At 41.9% G+C, this 22,305-nt stretch overlaps 1 protein-coding gene across 6 annotated transcripts in view; it reads left to right on the top strand.

The window, feature by feature from the left end:
* Positions 1 to 22,305, top strand: part of CHD9 (chromodomain helicase DNA binding protein 9) — a 214,656-nt gene that overhangs the window by 175,570 nt on the left and 16,781 nt on the right. For 2 of the 6 annotated variants that reach the window (XM_019505708.1, XM_019505713.1), the window contains 6 exons: positions 452 to 671; positions 833 to 1,035; positions 1,288 to 2,193; positions 9,554 to 9,717; positions 16,356 to 16,628; positions 17,386 to 17,554. In XM_019505708.1, coding sequence (XP_019361253.1) covers positions 452 to 671; positions 833 to 1,035; positions 1,288 to 2,193; positions 9,554 to 9,717; positions 16,356 to 16,628; positions 17,386 to 17,554 — 1,935 coding nt within the window. The remainder of the gene's footprint in view (positions 1 to 451; positions 672 to 832; positions 1,036 to 1,287; positions 2,194 to 9,553; positions 9,718 to 16,355; positions 16,629 to 17,385; positions 17,555 to 22,305) is intronic. The other 4 variants (XM_019505710.1, XM_019505711.1, XM_019505709.1 and 1 more) reach the window with 4 other exon arrangements.

The following is a 22,305-nucleotide window of genomic DNA, read 5'->3' on the forward strand; positions in this document are numbered from 1 at the left end:
GGAGCCAGGATCGTGGAGCAGTAAGAGCGTGGAGCCATGTTGGGAGTGGATTGTGACACTGTCTCAGACCCCAGATGCACACTGTCACTGCCCCCCGATCCTGGTCCTGGCCCAACCTGCCCATCCCACTCCTAGATGCTGTTCTCTGCCCACCCGTAGCCCTATCCCATCTGCCCAGGTGAGTGCACCCTGCCTGCATGGGTCTTGGGCCAGTCTCCATGGAGACCCTACCCACCCATTCCGTCTGGCGCCCCTGGACCAGTCTAGTAATCTGCCACTAAGTGAGTTTTGGTGAACTGTTGTGGGTGGGAGGGGGTGCTGATCTAGCCCACAACCGGTTTCTGAAACTCTAAGTGGACCTGCAACACAAATAATTTCTCACCCCTGGTGTAAAACCTAAGGCACCATCAGTGATTAATTCATTTCCTAATTTGATTTTGTTTTAAAGTAGATGGTCAGATGATGGAAGGAGACAAAATTTATTGGCCCACTCAGTCTGCCCTAACAACACGTCTGCGCCGCCTAATAACAGCCTATCAACGTACTAATAAAAATAGGCAGACACAGCAGATCCAGCCAGCATTCCCAGTTCAGGCCAGTGTGATGCAGCCTCCATATGAAGAAGCTGCTCTAAATCCAAAAATGGCTGCTAAGATTGAAAGACAACAAAGGTATGTATAGAGTACAAATATATTCATTTTAACCACAAAATGATATAAGAATTCAGAAAACGCTTTTAACATGTTCTCTTTGCACCAGGAAATAATATTAATAAAATAACTGAGCTTCTAAATATGATTTTTCTCCCCCTTCCTTTCTATTGCCCATCAAGATGGACAAGAAGGGAAGAAGCTGATTTTTACAGAGTTGTGTCTACATTTGGAGTGGTGTTTGATCCTGACAGAGGCCGATTCGATTGGACAAAATTTAGAGCTATGGCTAGGCTACATAAGAAAACTGATGAGAGTTTGGAGAAGTACTTATATGCATTTATGTCTATGTGCAGAAGAGTCTGTCGTCTCCCCTCAAAAGAAGGTGTGTATGCTATATCAGAGGAAACTATATTATACTATGTGTTTAAAGTATCCTTTAACAATGGCATTCAGGATTGATCTTCCTGAATGCCAGGCTTCTTGCTTTCCAAAGTGGGGAAAGATCAAATATGGAGTATGTGGTTAATGTTTTGCCATGAGCCAGAGAGATGTTAAGTGATGCAATCTGTATATTATCTGCATTACAAGTTTTTCCTTTGCCAAATACTCACATTGAATATTTCTTTTTATATAGAACTGGTAGATCCAGGCATTTTTATCCAGCCCATTACAGAGGAACGTGCTTCACGAACCTTATATCGCATTGAACTTCTGAGGAAAGTACGAGAACAGGCGCTCCGACATCCACAGTTGTTTGAACGATTAAAACTTTGCCAGCCAAATCCAGATTTACCAGTCTGGTGGGAGTGTGGGACTCATGACCGGGATTTACTTATTGGAGCTGCTAAGCATGGGGTTAGCAGGACAGACTATCACATTCTTCGTGATCCTGAACTCTCATTTATGTCTGCCCAGAGGAACTACAGTCAGAACAAAGTGGCATTATCAAGGACTTCTACTCCACTTTTGCATCAGTATCAGATGGCATTGTCAGCTTCTCCTCTTGCATCTCAGGCAAGATTACCAGATGCTAAAGGGAATGCTCTTGAGGATACAAAAGCTAAAAATGAAAACCTGAAAGAAGAACCTCACTCTTCTGAAGAGGAATCTGTGTCTACAGAGGAGACACGGACAGGGATGAAATCTGAATCTTTGAGCCCAAAGAACGGCACACCATCACAGATTACAAACCATAAACCTAGTGTGAAGGCTGAAACTGATAGGCGCATGGTTGCAGCAAGGACAGAGCCCCTAACTCCAAACCCTTCTTCCAAAAAACAGAGACTGAACAAAAGAGGATCAGAAACTAGTTCCGATTCAGACTCTGATTCAGACCGATCATCCTGTTCTTCCAGGTCATCTTCATCCTCCTCTTCCTCGTCTTCATCTTGTTCGCGCTCTCGATCAGGATCCAGCTCTTCATCGTCGTCATCTTGTTCCTCAGCATCATCGTCGTCGTCGTCATCCTCTTCTTCCTCTTCATCATCTTCATCATCTTCCTCTGAAGAGAGTGACAGTGATGAAGCAGCACAAAAGAGAGGTATGTGCAAAGAGTCTTATTGCTATACTGTAACTGTTGAACCACCCTGTGAACAGAAAAATAACAATAAACGTGACAGTAGGGCAATAAGAAAGTGCATAGTAAAAAGAAAAGCAAATATAATAAAAAAGTGTTATTTGATATTTAAGTGTTTAAAAAGCTATAATATTCTATAGTTTTACTGACTGATTCTGTATCCAGTTTTTCTCAGCATTCAGCTGAGGCATGGGAGGAGTATGCATTTTCTGATGGGGGTATATGTTGTGCTTCCTTCCTATGATTCTTTTTGCTCCCCTATGTAGGTCCTTTTGCTGTCCCTCCTGGTTTTTCACTCCTCTGTCACTGTTTTTAGGAAACCCACCACCCTTCTGTTTGCCAGCGTTCATTTACAGAGTAATCTGAGGTGCTGTCTGAGCAAACCACCTGTAGGCATGAAAAAACCAAACCTGGGTACCAAACACAGACACCTAGATTGCCGCACCATCATTATATAAGTCCATTCCTTTTGGTTCTGTATCTCCTGAACCATATATGGTTTGTCTCTTCCTCATGTATCTTGAAATATTCCATGAAACAGCAAAGGGTCATGCCCAGATGATCCTTCTTCAACACTAAGTAGAGAATAAAAACAGCCAGAACTACGTTATATAGACTTCTGACACAGTACAAGCCCAAATTTCTTGCATTTAGTATTTTCTTTATTATTAACTGCTCCATTTTCTGTGACAAAGAAGAAAAATTGTGCAAAAATTCTATTGTATTCAGTAGCTGCTTTGAACTGCTTTCAAGGATCAATAGAGTGAATGCTATAAAATAGTAATGACTACTTTTTTGGCAATGCATTTGGGTTGTGGAGTTTAAAGGGGCATTTTATATCTCTAAAGGTAAAGTTTTAGGCTGCAAGGTCAAAGGGTTGGCTATGAAAGTATGTTAAAATATGCAATTTATTACTGAGTGTTTAATATACTACTTAAGTTTTGTATATGGACAATTCAACACAGTATTCTTGTGTTAATCAGAAAATTTTCAAGCACTCTGACATTCAGACTCCAAAATTACTTGGTAATGATAAGTGAGGTTCTGAATTTAGGAACACATAGCATTTTTATATGTGCTCTGGGGATGGGGAGGGGGTGCTTTAATTAGAGTGGCTCTAAGAGCCACTCTAATTAAAGCGCCCAGAGCGTCTCACGTATCAGTGTCCCTATGCTTCACAATGGTGGTGGTGGCGCTTTTTCAAAAGCTTGTGGAATGATCTTTAGTTGAAGTCTCCCCACCACCATTGTGAAGCATGGGGACGCTGGTACACAAGATGCAGAGGCTGGCTGGAGCACGATAATTACTGCAGTCCAGCAGACTTGATTAATCAGCATTGGAACAGCCTCCAGGCTCAAGTACAGGCACCCACAGTATATAATTTTAAAAATCAAATGTACAGGAGTAATAGTCTTACCATCACCAGGGCTTGTGCTTCTATGTGGCTTAGGTAGTTTTGAAAATCCCATCCCTAGTAAACATATCACTATATTTTATATTTGAATAATGTTGATTTTGTCCATAGTGATCTCTTGCTTCACTTGGCCAGCACTTATCCACATGGCATTTCTCTGTTCATCCACTGAGTAGGAATGAAACTGGAGTTTTACATTCTGGCTCCTTCTACATTATACCTGGCTCAAGGCGAGACCATTTTGCCATTATCCATCCAATTCTTTTGTTCAACTAATTTATGCCAACTATTCTTTTGGTTCAACTATTCACTGCTTGCAGCATCATATGGACACAGCTGGAGTGAAATCAGGCAGTAGCATTTGAGTAGGGCTGTTGGAAAGAACGAGTGTCTGGCCGAGTTGTCTCTGTCAGAACACCTTCAGCACTAGATAAGCATTGTTGAAGGAAGAACTGGCTAAGGCAGGATGCAATGCAATAACATGTACTGGAGGAAAGTGGTAATGGCTGACTAAGAACTTGTAATGATACTGCTTAGGCTTCTTGCCAGGCAGCAGATATCAGCTGGGCTCTGAATTAAATTTATAAGAAAAGAGAAGAGGCTTAAATGAGTTAAGAATAAAACTAGGATGAGGTGTGTGCAGTAAGGTATAGACATGTGACAAGTACAGATAAGTGGAGACTATACTCACTATATACCAGTAACAAAGTCTGCTACATTTAGTTGTCAAATTGTAGCGTGTATAAATCAGTCCATCTGTCTTTCTTTGGCTCTCTTGTTCTAAATTCGCATTGAAAAATTTAGTAACTGCTGGAAAGATCTCAACTTCATTTTGCATAGTCATTATTAAGCTTAAGTTTTGTTTGAACAACAGTCACGGAAAATTTTGTGCAACTGTCCTGTAAATTGCATGCTTGTTAGATACTTTATTATTTCAAAGTGCTTTAAGGGAAAGCTCTAAAACATTTGTAACAAATGTCAAAGTACACAAACATTAATGTTTATCACCAGAACCTCAGCCGTAGTGTTTGAAATCTCAGGACTTTCCTGCTTTGTAATTGTCTTGCAGCTGTCCATGAAAGCAGTTCTGTAGTTGATATAAAACATGGACAAAAATGTCTGCCATGATCTTTGATAGGATCAACCTCTATATGTTAAAAGTTAAAGCTTCATGGACCTAGTATTTATTCTTCAGGGTTCTGGTTTTAGTTCCAACCAGGTAATATTTTTTTTTTAATATGCACATATTAAGGAAAGAATTTTATCTAACGTTATTCAGGGGCAAGCCAATACAAGAACAGATTGACTTTTATTAGTAGATGTTTAGGATTGTGAATCCAAAAAAGATGACAAAGCCGGTAGGGAAATACATATCACCCGAGCGAGGGACTAACATTAGAGGGATGGGGGTGAGGAGGGGAACGCAACTAGGTTACAGGAGATGCAATGTTAACGTTATGTACCATAGCAAAGCAGTGGGAGGGTGTCCAGTACAGCTTGGTTTTCTAATGTGCTTAATGAGTATCTTTCTTCTGTAGGGCCTGATTTTGCCTTCATTTTAGTGACTTCTTCCTTTACCACACAGATTCTCTAGGTGCAAAGCTGATACAGACATTATAGAATGTTTTCTCCTCTTACCTGCTTCATACATGTGGGTCTCTTGTTACTTGTAAAGCCAGCATAGTGATTCTTCATGTTTAAAGAAAAGAGAAATTGCAAGAACTGCACTATAGTGGGCTGTTGGTCAATAACACAAATGTGCAGAATTCTTTAGACTGAATCCTTTAGACCAGTGGTTTTCAACCTGTGGTCCTCAGACCCCTGGGGGTCCACAGACCATGTCTAAGGGGGCCAGGAAAGATAACTATGATCAATCAGAAGTTATGTGAATACCCATACTTAAACTCAAAGGGGTCTGCACCTTCATTCAGATTTGTTTTGGGGTCTGCAAATGAAAAGTGTTGAAAATCACTGCATTACTGTTCTGGGCTGGGGAGCAGTTGGAGGATAGGGATGGGACAGAAGAATTAAAAGAAAAAGGCAACTTCTGCTACCTCCACTGGCCTCTGTGGTCCTCTAATATGGAAAACTTGCGAGTGTTTTTATTAGGATTTTATTATTACAGTGAAAATGGAGGCATTTTTATAGACATTTAACTGTTACGATGCATTTCTTAAGGGGAGGAAAAAAGAAAGAACAAGAAAAAATAAAAAACTTAATCATAAAACACAGCTAAAATGTATGGTATTTTCCCAACTTCAGAGCAATGAAAGCAATGAAAAGGTCATCTGTAACTGACACTTGAATATACAGATAGCACTTAAAAATACTATTATATGCTTTTTTTTGCATTTTCTATGCTAATAGGTATTTTTGTTACACTGGTTTGTACCCCACAAGGTTATCTGCCTTTGCTCTTGCACCAGGACTCTTACACAGTTGTGATTTTTGTTTCCAACTGTTTGTGTAAAATGATCTCTTTCCTTGCTGAAGGGAAATGTCTGTTGTGTAAGGACTCTTGCACAATGCCGATTTTTATATTTTTAATCCTTTTGATGACAGTTAAAAGTGGGGAAGATATAAATTAAATTATAGAAATAGGAGTGTGAGGAGAAATTTATGAAAGCCAGGGAAAGAAACATTAGTATGTTAGTTGAAAAGGACCCCTTCGTCCTACTGCATACAAATACATTGTCTATCGTTAAAGCAGCATATGCTCAGCTCTCAAAATCAGCTATGAAGTTGATTAAATGCAGCCAACACTGAGCATGACTATAAAACACTTAGCTCATATTGGGCAAACATACTGATGGGAACTGTGTGTGTGGTGTGTGCGTGTCCCTTAAAAAAAAAAAAAAGAGGGGGCGTGTAGCTGCTTCCCAGGAGGGAACACACTCTGAGCCCAGAAGCCAGTACTCAGCGAGGCAGGAGCAAGCTCTGATACTCTCCCCTGGTGCCAAAAGAAGTGCTGAGAACCTACCAAAAGGACAGGTTAGTGCAGCATATTTGAAAAAGATATATGGTAGTGCCCATTAAGCACAATCCCCCTCATTGCCAACTCTTTTTCAAGTCTTGGTGAGCCACCACATTGGATACATTTTTATTTCCTCCTTACTCCCACAGCTGAGCTGTGCCTTTCTTTTCCATTTCCAATGATTCCCGTTTATTCAAACAGTCTTAAATACCTGGCAAACATCACAAAACAGGGCCCCAAACAGTTCACCCAGAATCCCTCTGTGACCCCCTCTCAGCCTGGTGTATATGATTAGTTTGGACCCATCAATGAGGTGAAACAAGACCATATTGCCTAACACCTCGTCTGCATATAAATTTTTGGAGCAACCCAGGACTCATGATAAGAACACCTATTTCCAGTCATGAATGGGGGCTAATTAGCACATGAATCCTCTGTGGGGGCGTATCTAGAGTACACACACATACTCAGCAGTGCAGCGCTGTGGGGTAGAACTGCGCGAAACAGCGTAGTTTCATTTCAACCTCCATTTTGCTGTTTCGACGGGACAGTGTTTTGTTTCACTGTTTCAAAGCACTGTTCTGTTTCGGTTCATCATAACTTTCATTGTTTCAATGCTGTTTAGAGGCATTTTGACATTTCATCCATAAGCTATAATGGGGAATCATGAAAATACCTATAACTTTGTTAGTTCTTGCCTGATTAGGATGAAAATTGCAAGGCTACTAGCCCCTTCTGAGTGCATGAGGTTTGCCAAGTTTCAAGGAGATGGGTGCAGGAGTTTTTGTGAAACTGCGCCTCAAACTGTTCCAAGTAAAACTAGTATCACTTGCCAGCAGCATGCTGTCATCCCACACAAAGATCTGGGCACCCGCTCCCCCCCAGGAGGAGTCTGGCACAGCCCAGGCAGCCCTCCCGGGGGGTGCGAGCCCCCGAACCTACGTGCAGGATGACAGCAAGCTGCCGCTGCCAAGTGGGGCTAGCACCAGCACTGGGTTCTTCCCAGCACTTGGCGTGGGCTGCGCCAGGCAGACTTGGGTGCTGGCATCGGCCCCAGCTGGCAGTGGCAGCATGCTGTCATCCATATGCTTCACAGCCGGTGAGTGCAGGTCTTTAAAAAAAAAAACAAAAAACAAAAAAAAGTCCCACACTCACCAGCTCTGGCAGCGGTGACTGGGGCCTCTGGGCACTCATGGCAGATCCCCCCCACACAGCGCAGGGCAACAGGGATTGGCAGCTGCACCATTGCATGGGTGCAGGGTGGCTTGACAGGGCACCACGCACTGTCCCAGAGCTGGGGTGGATCCACCTGTCAGCCAGAGCTCCTGGTTCGATTTCCCAGCTCTCTGATCGTTCCCCCAGCTCTTTCGGGGTGGGGGAGGGGTGCCGGCCCCTGGATTTGCGCACTGGGTTTCAGCAGGCTGGGGCCAATGGTAGCACCACAGTCTGCCCATCACTCAGCGTGGGCTGCGCTGAGCGGCTGTCGCTGGCCCCAGCCTGAAGCAGCAGCCTGCGGAAACCCTGCATGCAGATCCAGGGGCCAGCACCCACAAGGAAGAGCTGGGGGAAATGATCAGAAAGCTGGGGAATCGAACCGGGAGCTAGATGTCAGTATCAGAGCAGTCCTTCCCCGCTCTTCCTCCTCCCTCTCCTTAGTTTCTGTTTAGCTGTAAGTAAGCCGGTCTTCGAAACTCGAAATGTTTCAAAACTTTCAAAACGTTTCAAGTGCCCTTGTTTCGTTTCAAAGCTGTTTTGAAGCCTTTAGTTTCATTTTGATTTTGCTGTTTCGAGCTTGAAATGCGTTGAAACAGCTTTGGAATGAAACACCCATTGAAATTTCACACAGCTGTACTGTGGGGTTAGCATGGCTTAAAATGCTGTTGTCTCTGGTGGGACCCAGCCCAATGAATTATGTGATAAATCATAAGCCTTTGACTTTGGACTAATATTATACATTGTTTATACTTTATATACACAACTGCCAAAGTGCTGTTCAAAAGTGTGTTTATGGAATACCTGTGCTAAAACTTGCAGCAGTTTCAAAACAGGAAATGTGCATCAATTCTGAATGAACTAAGTGTATCGATATTATGGACAAATTACTATAGCTATGTTTAACTTAAGAGTTACTGTTTTCAAATTTGCTCCTCGCTTCCATGTGTTCAGAGACGGCACTCTGACAGGAGAGAGGGAAGAGGCTGCCAAGGGAAACAGTTGGGGAAAAGCAAAGAGCAAAGAGGCTACCTGACCCCCAGACTTATTTTCCCTGCTGTAGCAGTGGGAAGGGGACAAATCCATACTGTCAATAATTAGATTCTATACTTGGAACATTATACACGTTTATAAGTTTTCTGTGTATAGAATCTAGTTTTGTGGGGATCATCTTCTAATCAGGGTCATCTCCTATTGGAGTAAATATGATACTTAGACAACATTTTAAATTTTTTGAGAGGAGCTTGGAGCCACCTACCTCTCATAAACAAATGCAGCAGGTCGCACACAAGTTGCATCTCCTCTGGGTAACTCCTACCCTTCTTTTCATACCTAATTTTCAACCTAAAATTCAAATTACATTTCATTTCACTTCTACATGAAAAAGTTATGTTAAAAAAAAATGATTAACGATTTTCATACCTGACTTCACTGAAAATAGCAGTTTTAAAATATTTGACTACTTCACATATTAAGCTCTTAAAAAGTAAATAGTTGCACAGAGAGCAGAGTAGTTCAGAATATACATACCTGTTAAAATTTGGCCCTTTAAATTAAAAATCTGTGCATGCACCCAAAATGACAACTTCATTTTCCATTTTATCTTTCTGTTCAAATGTTTCTTTCTAATCCTTTATAGACTTTGTATGAACATCCTATAGGAATAGAGCAAATATTGCATATTTTCTAAGTAACTGCAAGTTATATGTAGTGCTTTTATTTAGCAGAAGGAACCCCTCACATGAAAGCATATGATGAAGAGAGTGTAGCGTCTCTGAGCACTACACAAGATGAGACCCAGGACAGTTTCCAGTTGAACAATGGGACACAAAATTCCACTTATCTCTTGCAAGGTGGATACATGTTGGCTGCCTCCTATTGGCCAAAGGTAAGTTTGCAATGCTTTCTTGAAGCCCAGGTGTATGTAGATCTGAGTCCTTTTTCTTGCAACATTAATATTTTATTAAACTTGTTAAGTACCATAAAATAATTTGAGCCTCTAAAATTGAGAAAATAGTTAATTTCTCTAATCTGTATTATTTACAGATTAGAGAAATTCCTCTATTTTAGTGTTTTCCTTAGAATAAAATCTTGGGATCTTAAATTTATACATGAAATTTATTCAATCCAAGGGAGTGTTTTGGCTCACTGTAACTGTACGAGACCTTGGGTAATAATCTGGACTGCAAATTAGATATTTGTTTTTTAAATAGCTTGGTTATATTTGGTTTATAAATAGTACAAATAGCTAAATAATTTTTGGACTGCATGCATAAAAAGATTAGATCAGGGACCAGGAAAGTTGTGGAGAAAAGTATACAGTAGAATTCTAGTTTTCTAAACAAAATGATTGATTAACCAAAAGTTGGTCATATTCCTTCATCCTCCATAACATCTGTAATAGGAGCAAGTGAATAATCTGCATTCTCATTTTATTAAATTCCGTGTCATTTCTAAGATCTTGAAAAAAGGTCTAAGTTATACTGAAAATCGCAATGAAATCACACCTGAATACTTTTTTTAGACATTTTCTTGGGCTGCAAAAAGATGCCCATAAAAAGAGGATTCTTATGAAAGCCACAATAATTAAGAGATATTGGACAAGGTAGATAGACAATAAATTTACAACAGTATTTTGATCACAACCAGAGACGGGTGAGTCCAAGAGGATTTAACTAGAATAATTATAGTGAAGGTAAGCAAAGGAAAATGTAGGCTAAATATCAGAAAAAAATTATTTTAAGCAAGGTTCCTTCAAACTGACAATCTCATACTGTAGTACAGGTTTCCCTCCATTTATGCAGGTTCTTCATATCCAAATTTGCTCTTATGCAATGAGCATATTTAGATGCATAATTCATTATATGCGAGGTAAATTCAGTCTTATGTGATTAGCATAGACGCTCCTCTGCCCAAGCAGGTAAGTCTGTGGAGGGAGGGGAAAGGGCCATGTCCCCACTCACCCCAGCCCTGGCTGCAGCAGCCCCGGGAGCAGCTGGCACCAGCTGCCTGTAGTTACTGGACTACGCCATGCTCCACCTGTTCCCCTGCACCTGGGCTCACCCCAGCTTCTGAGCTGTGCCATGCTGCGGTGCAGGAAGCTGGTGTCGGCTGCACCTAGGGCTGCTCAGGCACAAGCTGGGTGAGTGTGGACAAGAGGAGCCCCAGGCGATGTGGGGTGCAGCACACCTTAGTCGTGGCTGCAGTGGCCCCAGGAGCAGCCAACACTAGCTGCCTACACCAGGGGACAGCACAACCCAGGGGCACAGGTGAATGGGGACAGGCAGAGCACAATGCAGCCCAGCGGTTGCAAGCAGCTGGTACTGGCTGCTCCCGGGGCCACTGCAGCCAGGGCTGGGGTGAGTGCCACTCCATTTCCTTTGCTTTGCACAACCCTGGGAGTGGCACCCCTCCCCCCACCTGTTCCCTAGTCCCAGCCTTATTCCCTCCCACCCTCACCACCATGGGAACCTATCCCTATTTATAACATTGTAAAGTGGGTTCGCTTTATGCTAATTCAGTTTATGCACTCTTCTCCAGAAATGCATGTATAGCATAAATCAAGGGAAACCTGTAAATTATTTTACATTTGCGGGAGAAATGGTAGCTAGTTCCTACTTATTAGTTTATCATTTCTATAACTAGTATGCAAATTTAACATTCCTTTATTCTGATGATTAAAATTTTTCTTCATAAAAGTAGGAATCTTTTATCTTGCAAAATTGAGCTATCTTTTCCTGAACTGTATAATTTGTAGGCAAAAATTATTAGCATGTGGGCGTCCGAGTCAAAAGTCCACAATTTTTTGAAGTGGAGTCATAGTTTTGAGTTACAGGAACTGTCTTCTGTTAAGTAAATATACATGTTAGCCTCTGCTTCTATCTGAGTTTAACTCGTAGACACACAATTCAAAATTTATTGTTTGTCAGGTTTCTCTTCCATCATTCCATGTTGGTTTTTTTACATCTGTGTTTTACGTTCATTTGTTTAAATAATGGACATTTATGTAGACCTCATTGTATTTATGTGAATTGATTTAACTATACTGAAAGTATATTAACATCAGAATGTTAAAAAAGAAATTCACCCATGACCAGCCTTTGTTGCTTTTGGATTGTCAATGAGAGGATCCTCTGGATTCCTCACCAGTTTGGAATCCCATAAATATGGCTTTTTCTTGCTTCAGTGGCTTCTTCCTAACCACACTAGTAGAAGATTAAGAAACGAATTTGCAATTTATTAAAGTATAAGCTTAAAATATAAACTATAACTCCAGTGATTGATTTGTTTGTGACAGCTGCCTTCACAAGGAAAGGGATAGGAGTTCCGATTCATTTTTATGGGTTCCCAAAGCTAGTTTTGTTTTTATACTCATGTCATGGTTATAATAGGTTTTAAAATTAGATAGATATGTACCTGAAATAGTCTGAGAATACATTTTCATTGTTAGAAGAACATGTCAAACCAACCAAATTTCCTTCTGTGGCAAGGTAACCAACCTTGTAGTTAGGGGAAAAACAGTAGACTTGATATATTATGATCTAGTAAGTATTTTGACACTGGTTTACATGACATTGTCATAAACAAGCTAGGGAGGTATGATCTAGATCAGGGGTGCTCAACTTCTGACCTGCAGGCCAATGCAGCCCACAAAGCCATTGCATCTGGCCCACAGGGTTTCCCATGGGCCCAGAAATTTGGCAGAAAGTGACTGGTGGTCATTAATAATGGTCATCTTCCCCCCTGCCAAATCGCCAAACTCCAGTCCCTGCGTGGCCTGTCAGAGCCAAGCTAACACCCCTTTCCCCATGGGGTCAGGCCATGCACCACCCATTTCCCTCCTTCTGGATGGTGGCCATGTCCCCTTCCTTTCCTCCCTGCATGGCCAGTGAAGCCTGACCCTCCCCTGTCCTTCTCTGCAGGGTGGGTTGTGCTGGGCAACACACCCTCCCATCCTCAGAGCCAGATCAAGCTCCTCTCCCCTGCAGGGCTGTTGGGGCTAGCCTGGCCCCCAGCTTTCCTCTGCACAGCCAATTTGGCCATGGGGGGGAGGTTGGGTACCACTCATCTAGATGAAGCTGCTGTAAGGTGCCTAATTGATGGAGCCGTATTGTTGGAAAAACTACTCAGAGTGGTTACTGGTGGTTCACTGTTAAAATGGAAAAGTATATGAAGTGGGGTTCTGCAGAGGTCTGTCCTTAGTTTATTACTTATGTGGTATTTTCCTAGTCATTATTTGGGTGATAGAAAAGAGAATATATTTAAGTTTACAGAAACTACCAAGTCAGGAGTGCTTAGAGGGCAGAATTTGAATTCAAAATAATCATGACAAATTTGAGTTATGGCCTATAATAGGATACAGTGCAATACGAATAAGTGGAACAAATGTGTGCTCCAATACAAAAAAGTATAACAACTAGCTAGGCAACAGTGTTTCACAACAGGGATATAGAATATTATAGTGAATTTCAAAACTAAACATGAAGCCACAGTGTGTGTGTGTGTGTGTGTGTGTTGCAAAGTAAAGCATACTGGGAGTGATGTATGTAAGAAGTAAAGCAATTCTTCCACTCTGGTACGGGTAAGGGCTCATACACATGTACCCACCTTTAGGTGGTAGAGTTTATACAATCATTCAGATGCCCAGGTTCACAGGATAAGAAGTACTAACAGTTTATCCCTGGATATTGCAAAATGTCTGAGTGATTATCCCACAACTGTATCATCAAATCAATGGCAGAGAAGTAGCAGTGCATTCAGCTGCTCACTACATCCTAATTAGAAGGTGTTATGTGCATATGCTGATCTTAGGATATTTTCTTTCTGGGACAACACACAGGGACAATTGCAACATCTTTTCCAAGCCTTCAGAAAAGATGCAAATTGACTGGAAAGATTTCAAAGGAGAGCAATAAAATGATCAGTAGTCTAGAGCTACAGTTCTCAACTGGTAGGCTATGAAGATATACATATGAAGGCTTGGTCATCTAACTTCTCTTCTTTCTCCCCCAAAACATTCATGCAGAACCACTCGCCCTCCTTCTGAAGTGACAGGCTGATTAGTTCTCCTTGGCTAGGGACAGGTATTACACACAAATTGGTTTAAGTGATCAGAAACTGGTTTAAACTTGTAACAGTACATAAGTTCAAAATGGCTGAAACTTGTTTAAGATAAACCTGGTTGAATGTAGTATCAGACTTAATTGATTTGGTTCAAACCAGTTCATGCAGTGTCTGTCCCAGACCCTTGAGTTCAGTATCTCACAAATATAGCCATACTGCCTTCTTTTTAGAGTTAGTACAAGCAGATCTATGTGTGGCAGGAGGATTTCGGGTGTATATAGGCTGGGAGGAGGTAGGCAAATGGGCTTTGAGATCAAAAAAGGCTGAGAACCTATTAGTTCTCAGGAAACATGGAAAGATTTGAAGAATTGGGTTCGTTTAGGCTGGAAAAGACAGAGTGGCAGCAAGATAAGTCTTCAACTCTACAAAAGGTTGCTGTAAAGAGGAAGGCAGTACATTTCCCCCCCTGTGTATTAGAAATGGGATAAGAAGTAACAGGCTTAAACTGTGACAAGGGTTTTTTATTATGGCATTCAGAAAAAACTTTCTAACCATAAAAAGAGTTTAGCTTTGAAATAACTTATTAAAAGCATTTTCCATGGAAGTTTTTAAGAACTGTCTGCAAATATCTGTAAGGAATGATTTAAATATAGTTCACCTTGCATTTAGGGGTGTGGAGAAAATGGTCTCTCAATATCCCTTTTGGTTTATTTATAATGATTCTGAGACATGCTATGTATCAAAGAAAAAATAGCTACTTAATGTCTTAATTTGCAGTAGGGATGTGAAAGGTTAAACATTTAAACAATAAGTATAATTACTGGTAATGCATTACCAGTTAATGTTTAGCACAGGGCATGGCACAGTACTCCAAGAACAGGAAGGTGGCAGGGCAGGCAGGAGGGAGCAGGGAAGAGTGAGGGGGAGGACTAGTACTCATAGCTAGTCTGCTTCTTCCCTCCCAGCTGCCACTTCAGGTAAGCTGTGTTGTCTGGCAGAGTTTGCTGCCACCACCTTCCCCTCCACCACCCAATCAAAGGCCCTGGGGAGCAGCTCCCAGCAGCAGCTATGTCCGAACAGGTGTGCATGCAGCCCCTGGCTCCCCAGGATGCTCTGGGCAGGTGGCTGTGGCCCCTCCCCTGTGGTGGGGTGGGTGGGGTATGCAGGTGCCAGCCCCCGGCTCCACACCTCCAAGCCGGGACTAGGTATGTGTTATCACTTAACTGTTTAACCAGTATAATTAGAGGAAGTTAAACAGATACTTTTTTAAAAACAATATTTACATCCCAAATTTGCAGTGGTAAGGATCTGATTAACTGGAAGCAGGCAAGGATTGGACTGAGACCAGACTGGAAGCTCCTAATGAAGGCAGAGATTTCAGAAGTTAAGCAGCTTAGGAGAGCCTGACAGGGAACTTCTGAGAGGAGACAACAAGGTTGGGAGAGCACAGGAGAGGGAGAACTTAGTATCTGAAGTTCAGGGTCTTTTATTTGCACTACATTAAAATCAGGAATTTATTTTCACAATGTTTAGTTTTTGAGAGCTCCACTAGAGACATCTTAAAGAGAACTAACTTTCATAGGAAGTTGCTTGGAAGATTGAAAAATCAGCCTCATTCATAGTGTCAAATTAGACAGCCAGAAGATAGCAACAGAAACAAAATTTCTAAGCATTTTATAAGATGGAACTGCGTAAGATAAAGGAAAACTGTAAAATGTATGAAATGTACATTACCTATTGGGCAGTTTCGCTTTTTTTCCTAAACTTTATTAGTAAATGTTATTGTTTTTTTTAAATGATGAAGTTTTAAAAGATTCCCAGACATGTTATCAGGGTGATTCAGTATATAATGTTTATGTACTAGCTTGACTTCAGTAGGATCAACGGTGTGTAAAGTTAAGGATGTGCTTGGTGCTTTGCTGGGTTGGCTCCTGAAATATCTGAATCAGAAATATTAAAGATTCAGTCACTTAAAAAATTGTGAAAAGCATCCTTATTTTTGTATGTGTTACAAGTAGAACCTAGAACACCTCAGCCCATGTCAGAGGCATGTTATGCTAGGTATTCTGAAAATATATAGTAAGCAACAGTTCTAAAGAATTAAGGCCAGGCCCTACAAACAGTTCTGCGTTGTTTACAATTCTGTGTAAGCCCAGTAAAGTCAGTGGGATTATGTGTTTTATGTATTTGCAGGGTGTGAGGGCTTGTATGTGCGAGAAATGTGTTTTGTTAAATGTCTGAGTGGGACATACAGATTAGGTGGCTTACTTTAAATCAAAACAATAGGTCTGTGGTCAGCTGAGAATGGAATCCTCACCTCCTTGAATCCAAGTACAGTGCCAATAATATTAACATTGTCCCTTCTCAGATTTTGAGAAAAATAAGATTTCTTTTCATTTTGAATGGCAGCATATTCGCATTTCATAAGCAATACCCTTGTAAAATCTTTTCCTTGTTTTTTAGGATCGAGTTATGATTAACCGGCTAGACAGTATTTGTCAAACAGTATTGAAAGGTAAATGGCCTTCAGCAAGAAGAAGTTATGACAACAATACGGTGGCATCTTTCTATACAACCAAACTTCTGGACAGCCCGGGTGCAGCTGCGGACTACAGTGAACCCAGTGCACCAACACCCCCAAGTGCAGGTGTTAAAGAAGAACGTGATCAGTCACCACAGATGTCAAAGGTGAAGAAGCATGTACGAGAAAAGGAGTTTACAGTGAAAATCAATGACGTATGTTTATTTTTATTGCCCTAGGACCTGATTGCGATTGCGGGGTGCAGCATGCTTTATCTGCAAGTGGCTGCCTGCTCTCACTCTTACTTCCTTTACACACTTGTTTGTGGGTATTTGGATCTGTTTCTTTTGGGCATTTATTACTTTAAATTTGCCTATCCTATTAGAGGGACCACCATTACATTTTTTTTTTCCCTCTGCCCTGCTGAAATTTTGCTGTTCAGATGCTTCCTCCAGCACTGTTGTGTGCAGTTTCTAACTGGGTAACAGCAATGGTTATCTCCATTATGGTTGGCTTTTTTGAACATTAGAACATTCCCAACTCTAATTAGCACCATATAAATTCATGAGGCATAAAAATACTAGTTTCCCAGTTTCACATACAAAACAGAAACTTCAAAGTATATGTGACATTTCAAACATATTGGTAACAAGTACAAATGGATGAAAACTCTACTAAATGGATCTTGGATTCACACAGAATGAGATTAGGGAAACAGGCATATTGTTCAATGCCTAGATTTTTCAGTTAAGATGGCACGTTTGTTGAAAAATCTATATTAATAGAAGTGGTCCCATGCAATTTTCAGCTAGATTGGTATCTTGAAAGAAAAGCAAGGCTTGATTAAGGTCTTGTGTGGTCTTATTCTGTCTCAACCCTTCTGGAGTAACTGTGAGTGAGAGAATCCTGAATTATGAAGTAGCCTTATCTGCTTCAGAAGCGGATCTTCTAACCCTGGGATTTATTTAACAGGAAGGTGGTTTGAAATTGACTTTTCAGAAGCAGGGGCTTTCTCAGAAAAGGCCATTTGAGAGCGAAGAAGGCACGTTAGGACAGCAGCAATACCTGGCTCGGCTTCGTGAACTCCAGAATGCGTCAGAGACCAGCCTTGTCAATTTCCCCAAATCCTTGCCAGATTCAGGTAAATGTAATTTATAAAAGTAATAGTAGTTTACTTTAATGATCACTGATCAAAAGACATTGTATGTTGCAAGTCAATGCAAACCAAAAACTATTATACTTTTGTCTGCCATGTACTATCTTTGTGATCTATTATAAAGGATGGTAGCCTAGAAAGATTTTTGCTTTGATAGTTTAATTTTAATAACAAACTTAATGAACAAAATCGTATGTGTCACACAGAGTATGCATATAATAATTATAGAGATTAATTTTAGATTAACATTTCAGATTTTAATCCAAATATTTTAAATTTAGATTCAGATATTTGTTTAGGGGCCTGTTTTTAATGATAGTTTTGAAAGCCATTAAATATGAAAGGTTATTTGTACATTCTGCGGAGTACATCCATAATCAATCAATTAGTTAGCATCTAGGAAATAACAAGGAGGTAAGTAATGACAAACATTGTTTTGTCAAGTGCAAGTCATGCCTTACCTTGTCACAGAAGCAAATTAGGTTAATAAGTTTTGTGGATGTGTGGAGAGCCATACATGTGATATACTGCAATTTTAGTAAGGCTTTTGATGCTGTCTCCCACAACATTCATTGGTAAGATAAAGAAATATAGTCTAGACGTAATCATGTTGAGATGGGTGCATAACGGATTGTATACTGGTGCTCAAACAGACCTCAACAGCATCTAATTGTCAAATGGGGAGGACGAATAAGGGGATTTGTTCTGAGTCCACTACACTTCAATATCTTCATTAATAATATGGAAGATAGAATTAAATGTACTTTTAAATTTGCAGATGACAAAGCTGCGTGTGGTAGCCAGAACTTTTTTGGACAGGATTAGGATTCGTTAAAATGACCAATCATTTGGAAAAAGTCATAAATAGGATGAAATTCAATAAAGGAAAATATGAAGTAATATACTTAAAGGAGAACAAATGCACAAATATAAATTGGGGAACAGCTAACTAGATGGCAGTACTGTAGGGAATGGGGGTCATAGTGGACCATAATCAGACTGTTAATCAATAGTGTAATATATAGTTTATTAAAAATAAAAACCAAAACTCTTAACAGCATGCTAGAATGTGTTAACAGGAGTGTTACATGTAAGTCACAAGAAACGATTCTTCCATGCTGTTCAGCACCAGTCACACCTCATGAAGTACCGTGTCCATTTGCAGGCTCTGCACTTCAGGAAAGATATGGAAAAGTCAGAATCTAGAGGAGAACAACAAAAATGATTAGAGTTCTAGAAAATTTAAGAGAAGGCAAGACTGAGGGAGGGAGTCTTTGATAACAGTCTTCAAGTACAAAAAAGGTTATTAAAAAGATGATGGGGGAGACTGATTCATTTTTCAAAGGGACTTGATAAGAATAAATTATCTTAAATTACAATAAATAAATTCTGATGAGCTGTTAAGAAAAAATTTCTAACAATGAGGGTGATTAAGCACTGGTGCTGATTACATACAAAGGTTGTGAAATCTGTCGTGGCAGCGGATGAACTTTTCTTCCACTGCAAGTGGATGAACTTTTGTCTGGGATATTTTACCCACTAATGATCCTAATTTGAAAAGGGAGGGGTGGATTAAATGCCCTATGGTCCCTGCCAGCCGTATTATACTACGATTCTGTGCTAAAGTAAAACCATTTTTATACATTTATATTCTATTGTCATCTTGTTCTTCTTGCTCAGTTGTCGCAACGATTTTGGCATCACTATGATCTCATGATCATAAATGCATTTCAAGATCCGTGTGAATCTGTGCAATCTTTAAAAGGTTTATTAATAAATTCAAATATTAATTGTAAGTTGAATATTCTGAAATATACTTATTAATAGATGCATCAAGAATGCAGATATTTGCTCTGAATATGTATTCATTTGGTTATTTCTACAATGATATGATTTACCCCCCGCATTATAATTTGTTTAAAAACATACTAAAACTGTGTTTGTAGTCTCCTGTGTTTCAGTTATTAATGGGTTTTATGGAGACTTTGTAATCTATTAGGCAGTAGTCCTTATGAAAAGTAAGCATAAAATAGACAAGTGGTTCTCACCTTTATTGGACTTAAGGCACTCAGAAAATGCCAACTTTAGGCATTTACTCAGTTCTTGATTACAAAAAATAATAGAGCAGTTCTTAGTTGCAAAAAACTCGGAACCACAGTAGGTCAGAATGGCTTTGACACTCGATTCCTACTTGAAATCTCTGAGTTTATCTTCTGAATCATGTTTAGGGCTAGGGACAGACATTCAAAAAGGCTAAGCCTGAATTGTTTCAATCTTTGCAGGTTAATCTAACCTGGCTAGGCTAAACCAGTTTGTAACTGCATGAGCATCCCCCCGGATTGGAAAAGTGCAGGCATATGCCAGTAGTGGCTCAGGCTAGAAGCCAGGGGGTGCTAGAGCAGCCCTCCCACCCTTTCACAGTGCTGAGCAGAGCTGGGGTGTGGCCAGGTCCCAGCAAAATGCTCTGATTAGGGAAGGGTTTCCTTCCTCCCCTTCCCCCTACAGCCCAGGAGGGAGTTGCTAACACAGTGTTTATCACCCCTAATCCAGTGTTTGTCAGCTCATTTAGAAAACAGCAGCCTCTCTTCGTTAGTTCAAGCTCTTCTTAAACAGCTTTTCCAAGGAAGGAACAGAGGGACATTACCAGCCCTAAAAGCTCCAAAAAGCCCTAAGCAGACACTGCTATTTGCCTTTGTCCCATTTCCTACAAAACAGACTGTAGACAGCATGTGGTATGCTAGCTAAAGCTGTGAGGTGTCTATGTAAGGCAGAGGAGAGAGGGAGTCCCTGCTTCAACAGGCGGTGGTAAGGGAGAAGAGGGGGAGCAGGAGGAAGCCAAGCAGACCCCACTGTACGTGCAGTCTCTGCCAGAGCTGCAGCCAGGGAGCACAGGGGAGGGGCCAGCCCAGCTCTCTGGAAGAGAGCCCTGCCCGGCCCAGAAAGCATGCCGGGGTGCTGGGGGACTCTGGTTTAAGTTAAACCAGGAAAACTTCTAGGACAGACATTGCATAAACCAGTTTGAGCTAAATCAATTAAGTCTGATACTGCATTCAACCAGGTTTATCTGAAACTGGTTTCAGCCACTTTCAGACTGGTTTATGTGCAGTGAAGTTCTGTTCTGTTACAGATTTAAACCAGTTTCTGATCACTTAAACCAGTTTGTGTAATGTCTGCCCCAGCCTAGGTGTTTACGCTCGTAACAGTGCCAATATTGCCACACCCTGATTGAGAATCACCGAAATAAACACTTAAGGTGCATCTATATATGCAGGCGTGTGCACCTGCCAGACGGGGACTGCATAGCCAGTAGAGACATCTGCCCCCCTGGGTCAGCTGCCAGTGGACTGTGGCTGCAGAATTGGTCTTTGTGTGGCACTACTGCCATGTGTGCCCCTGCCTGGCCATCTGGGCAGCTATCGGTTGGAAGATATTGCCAGTGTGGTGGCTTGCTTTGAACTGTCAAAGCATGTCCTTCTGGCCCCAGTTGGCCAGGAGGTCAGCCACCTCCAGCTGGGTCCAAGGTGCCAGCTCTGAGCAGGCTCCTCTGCTTGGGTCCTGCCACTTGCCTCCCTGGCAGGAATTCTGGTCTTCCCTGTTTGAAAACTGAAAAATCTGTAATAAAAAAAATCCCAAAGTCACACTGTAAAATACCCGGAAATCCATGGTCCTCCACAATTAAAACAAAAGATCACTATATAGAGAGAGACAGCGATCAGTTGGGCAGTGTTTTATTGATATATCTGTAGTGTTAAAACAATTTGGAAACCTACCAGTGTCTCTATCATAATAAAATGATTTCTAAATATGTATATGTCTTGCTGTTTGCCTTTTGCTTTTCTTACCATAGAGCAGTTAGAGCTCTGTCAGAACCCCTTCACTAACCAGGATGTGGGGACAGCTGCCCCTGCAGCCACAGCTCCTGCCAGCAGGTCTCATCCTGTCTGGCACCTGGGCATGCAGGGTGTGTGCTGGGGGGATGTGGGGTTTGCATGAGCGGGGTAGGAAGAGGGGTGGAGGAATGTAGGTGGCTATGGGGGGCCTTGGGGTGCATGGGTAGGTATGGGTGGATCATAAGGGGACTGTGAGGGGAGCTGCTCAGGAGGGATGGATTCCCTGTCCCCCACACAGCTAACGGGCTACAGCCCCCCCAACAGGGGCCACATGGCCCCCAGAGGGGCTACCCCCCCCTGCAGGGCTGATGTACCCCATCCCCACTTCCTCCTCCAGCCCCCTCGATTGCTGCCCTGCCTAGCCCCACCCCCTGCTTGCACCCCCAGGCTCCTTATGGCTGCCCCACCCAGTCTCAGCCTCCTGGCACTTAAAACAAACAAAAAAACCTGCACTCATTGGCAGTAGCAGTGACTGGAGGAGGGGGGATGGCCCCCCCAGTTGTGGCCTCACTTGTTCCCCAAGCCCGCCAAATCGCTGCCCCATGGATCCGCACACTGTCAGGGAGCTGGGCCACTGTGGCTGTCACCCAGGGCCCGGCACTGCTCATCCTGAGTGGCCCCAGCTGCCTGACAGTGCACGGAGCCACACAGCCCCCTGCCAACCTGGGCTGCACTCATGCAATGTGGCAGCGTGGGTGCCAGGTGGCCAGGGCCAGTCCCTGCTGCCCCGTGCTGGGGGGGGCGGGGGGGAGGGCTCTGCCAGGAAGTCCCAGTGACCCCTACGGCAACTGCTACTGCTCGTGAGTACTGGCCTTTTTTTTTTAATTGCAGCGATGCTGGGGCTGG

This window comes from Gavialis gangeticus, unplaced genomic scaffold, assembly GCF_001723915.1.
Source record: "Gavialis gangeticus isolate Ggan-Ray unplaced genomic scaffold, GavGan_comp1, whole genome shotgun sequence".
In the NCBI taxonomy this organism is placed as follows: Eukaryota; Metazoa; Chordata; order Crocodylia; family Gavialidae; genus Gavialis; species Gavialis gangeticus.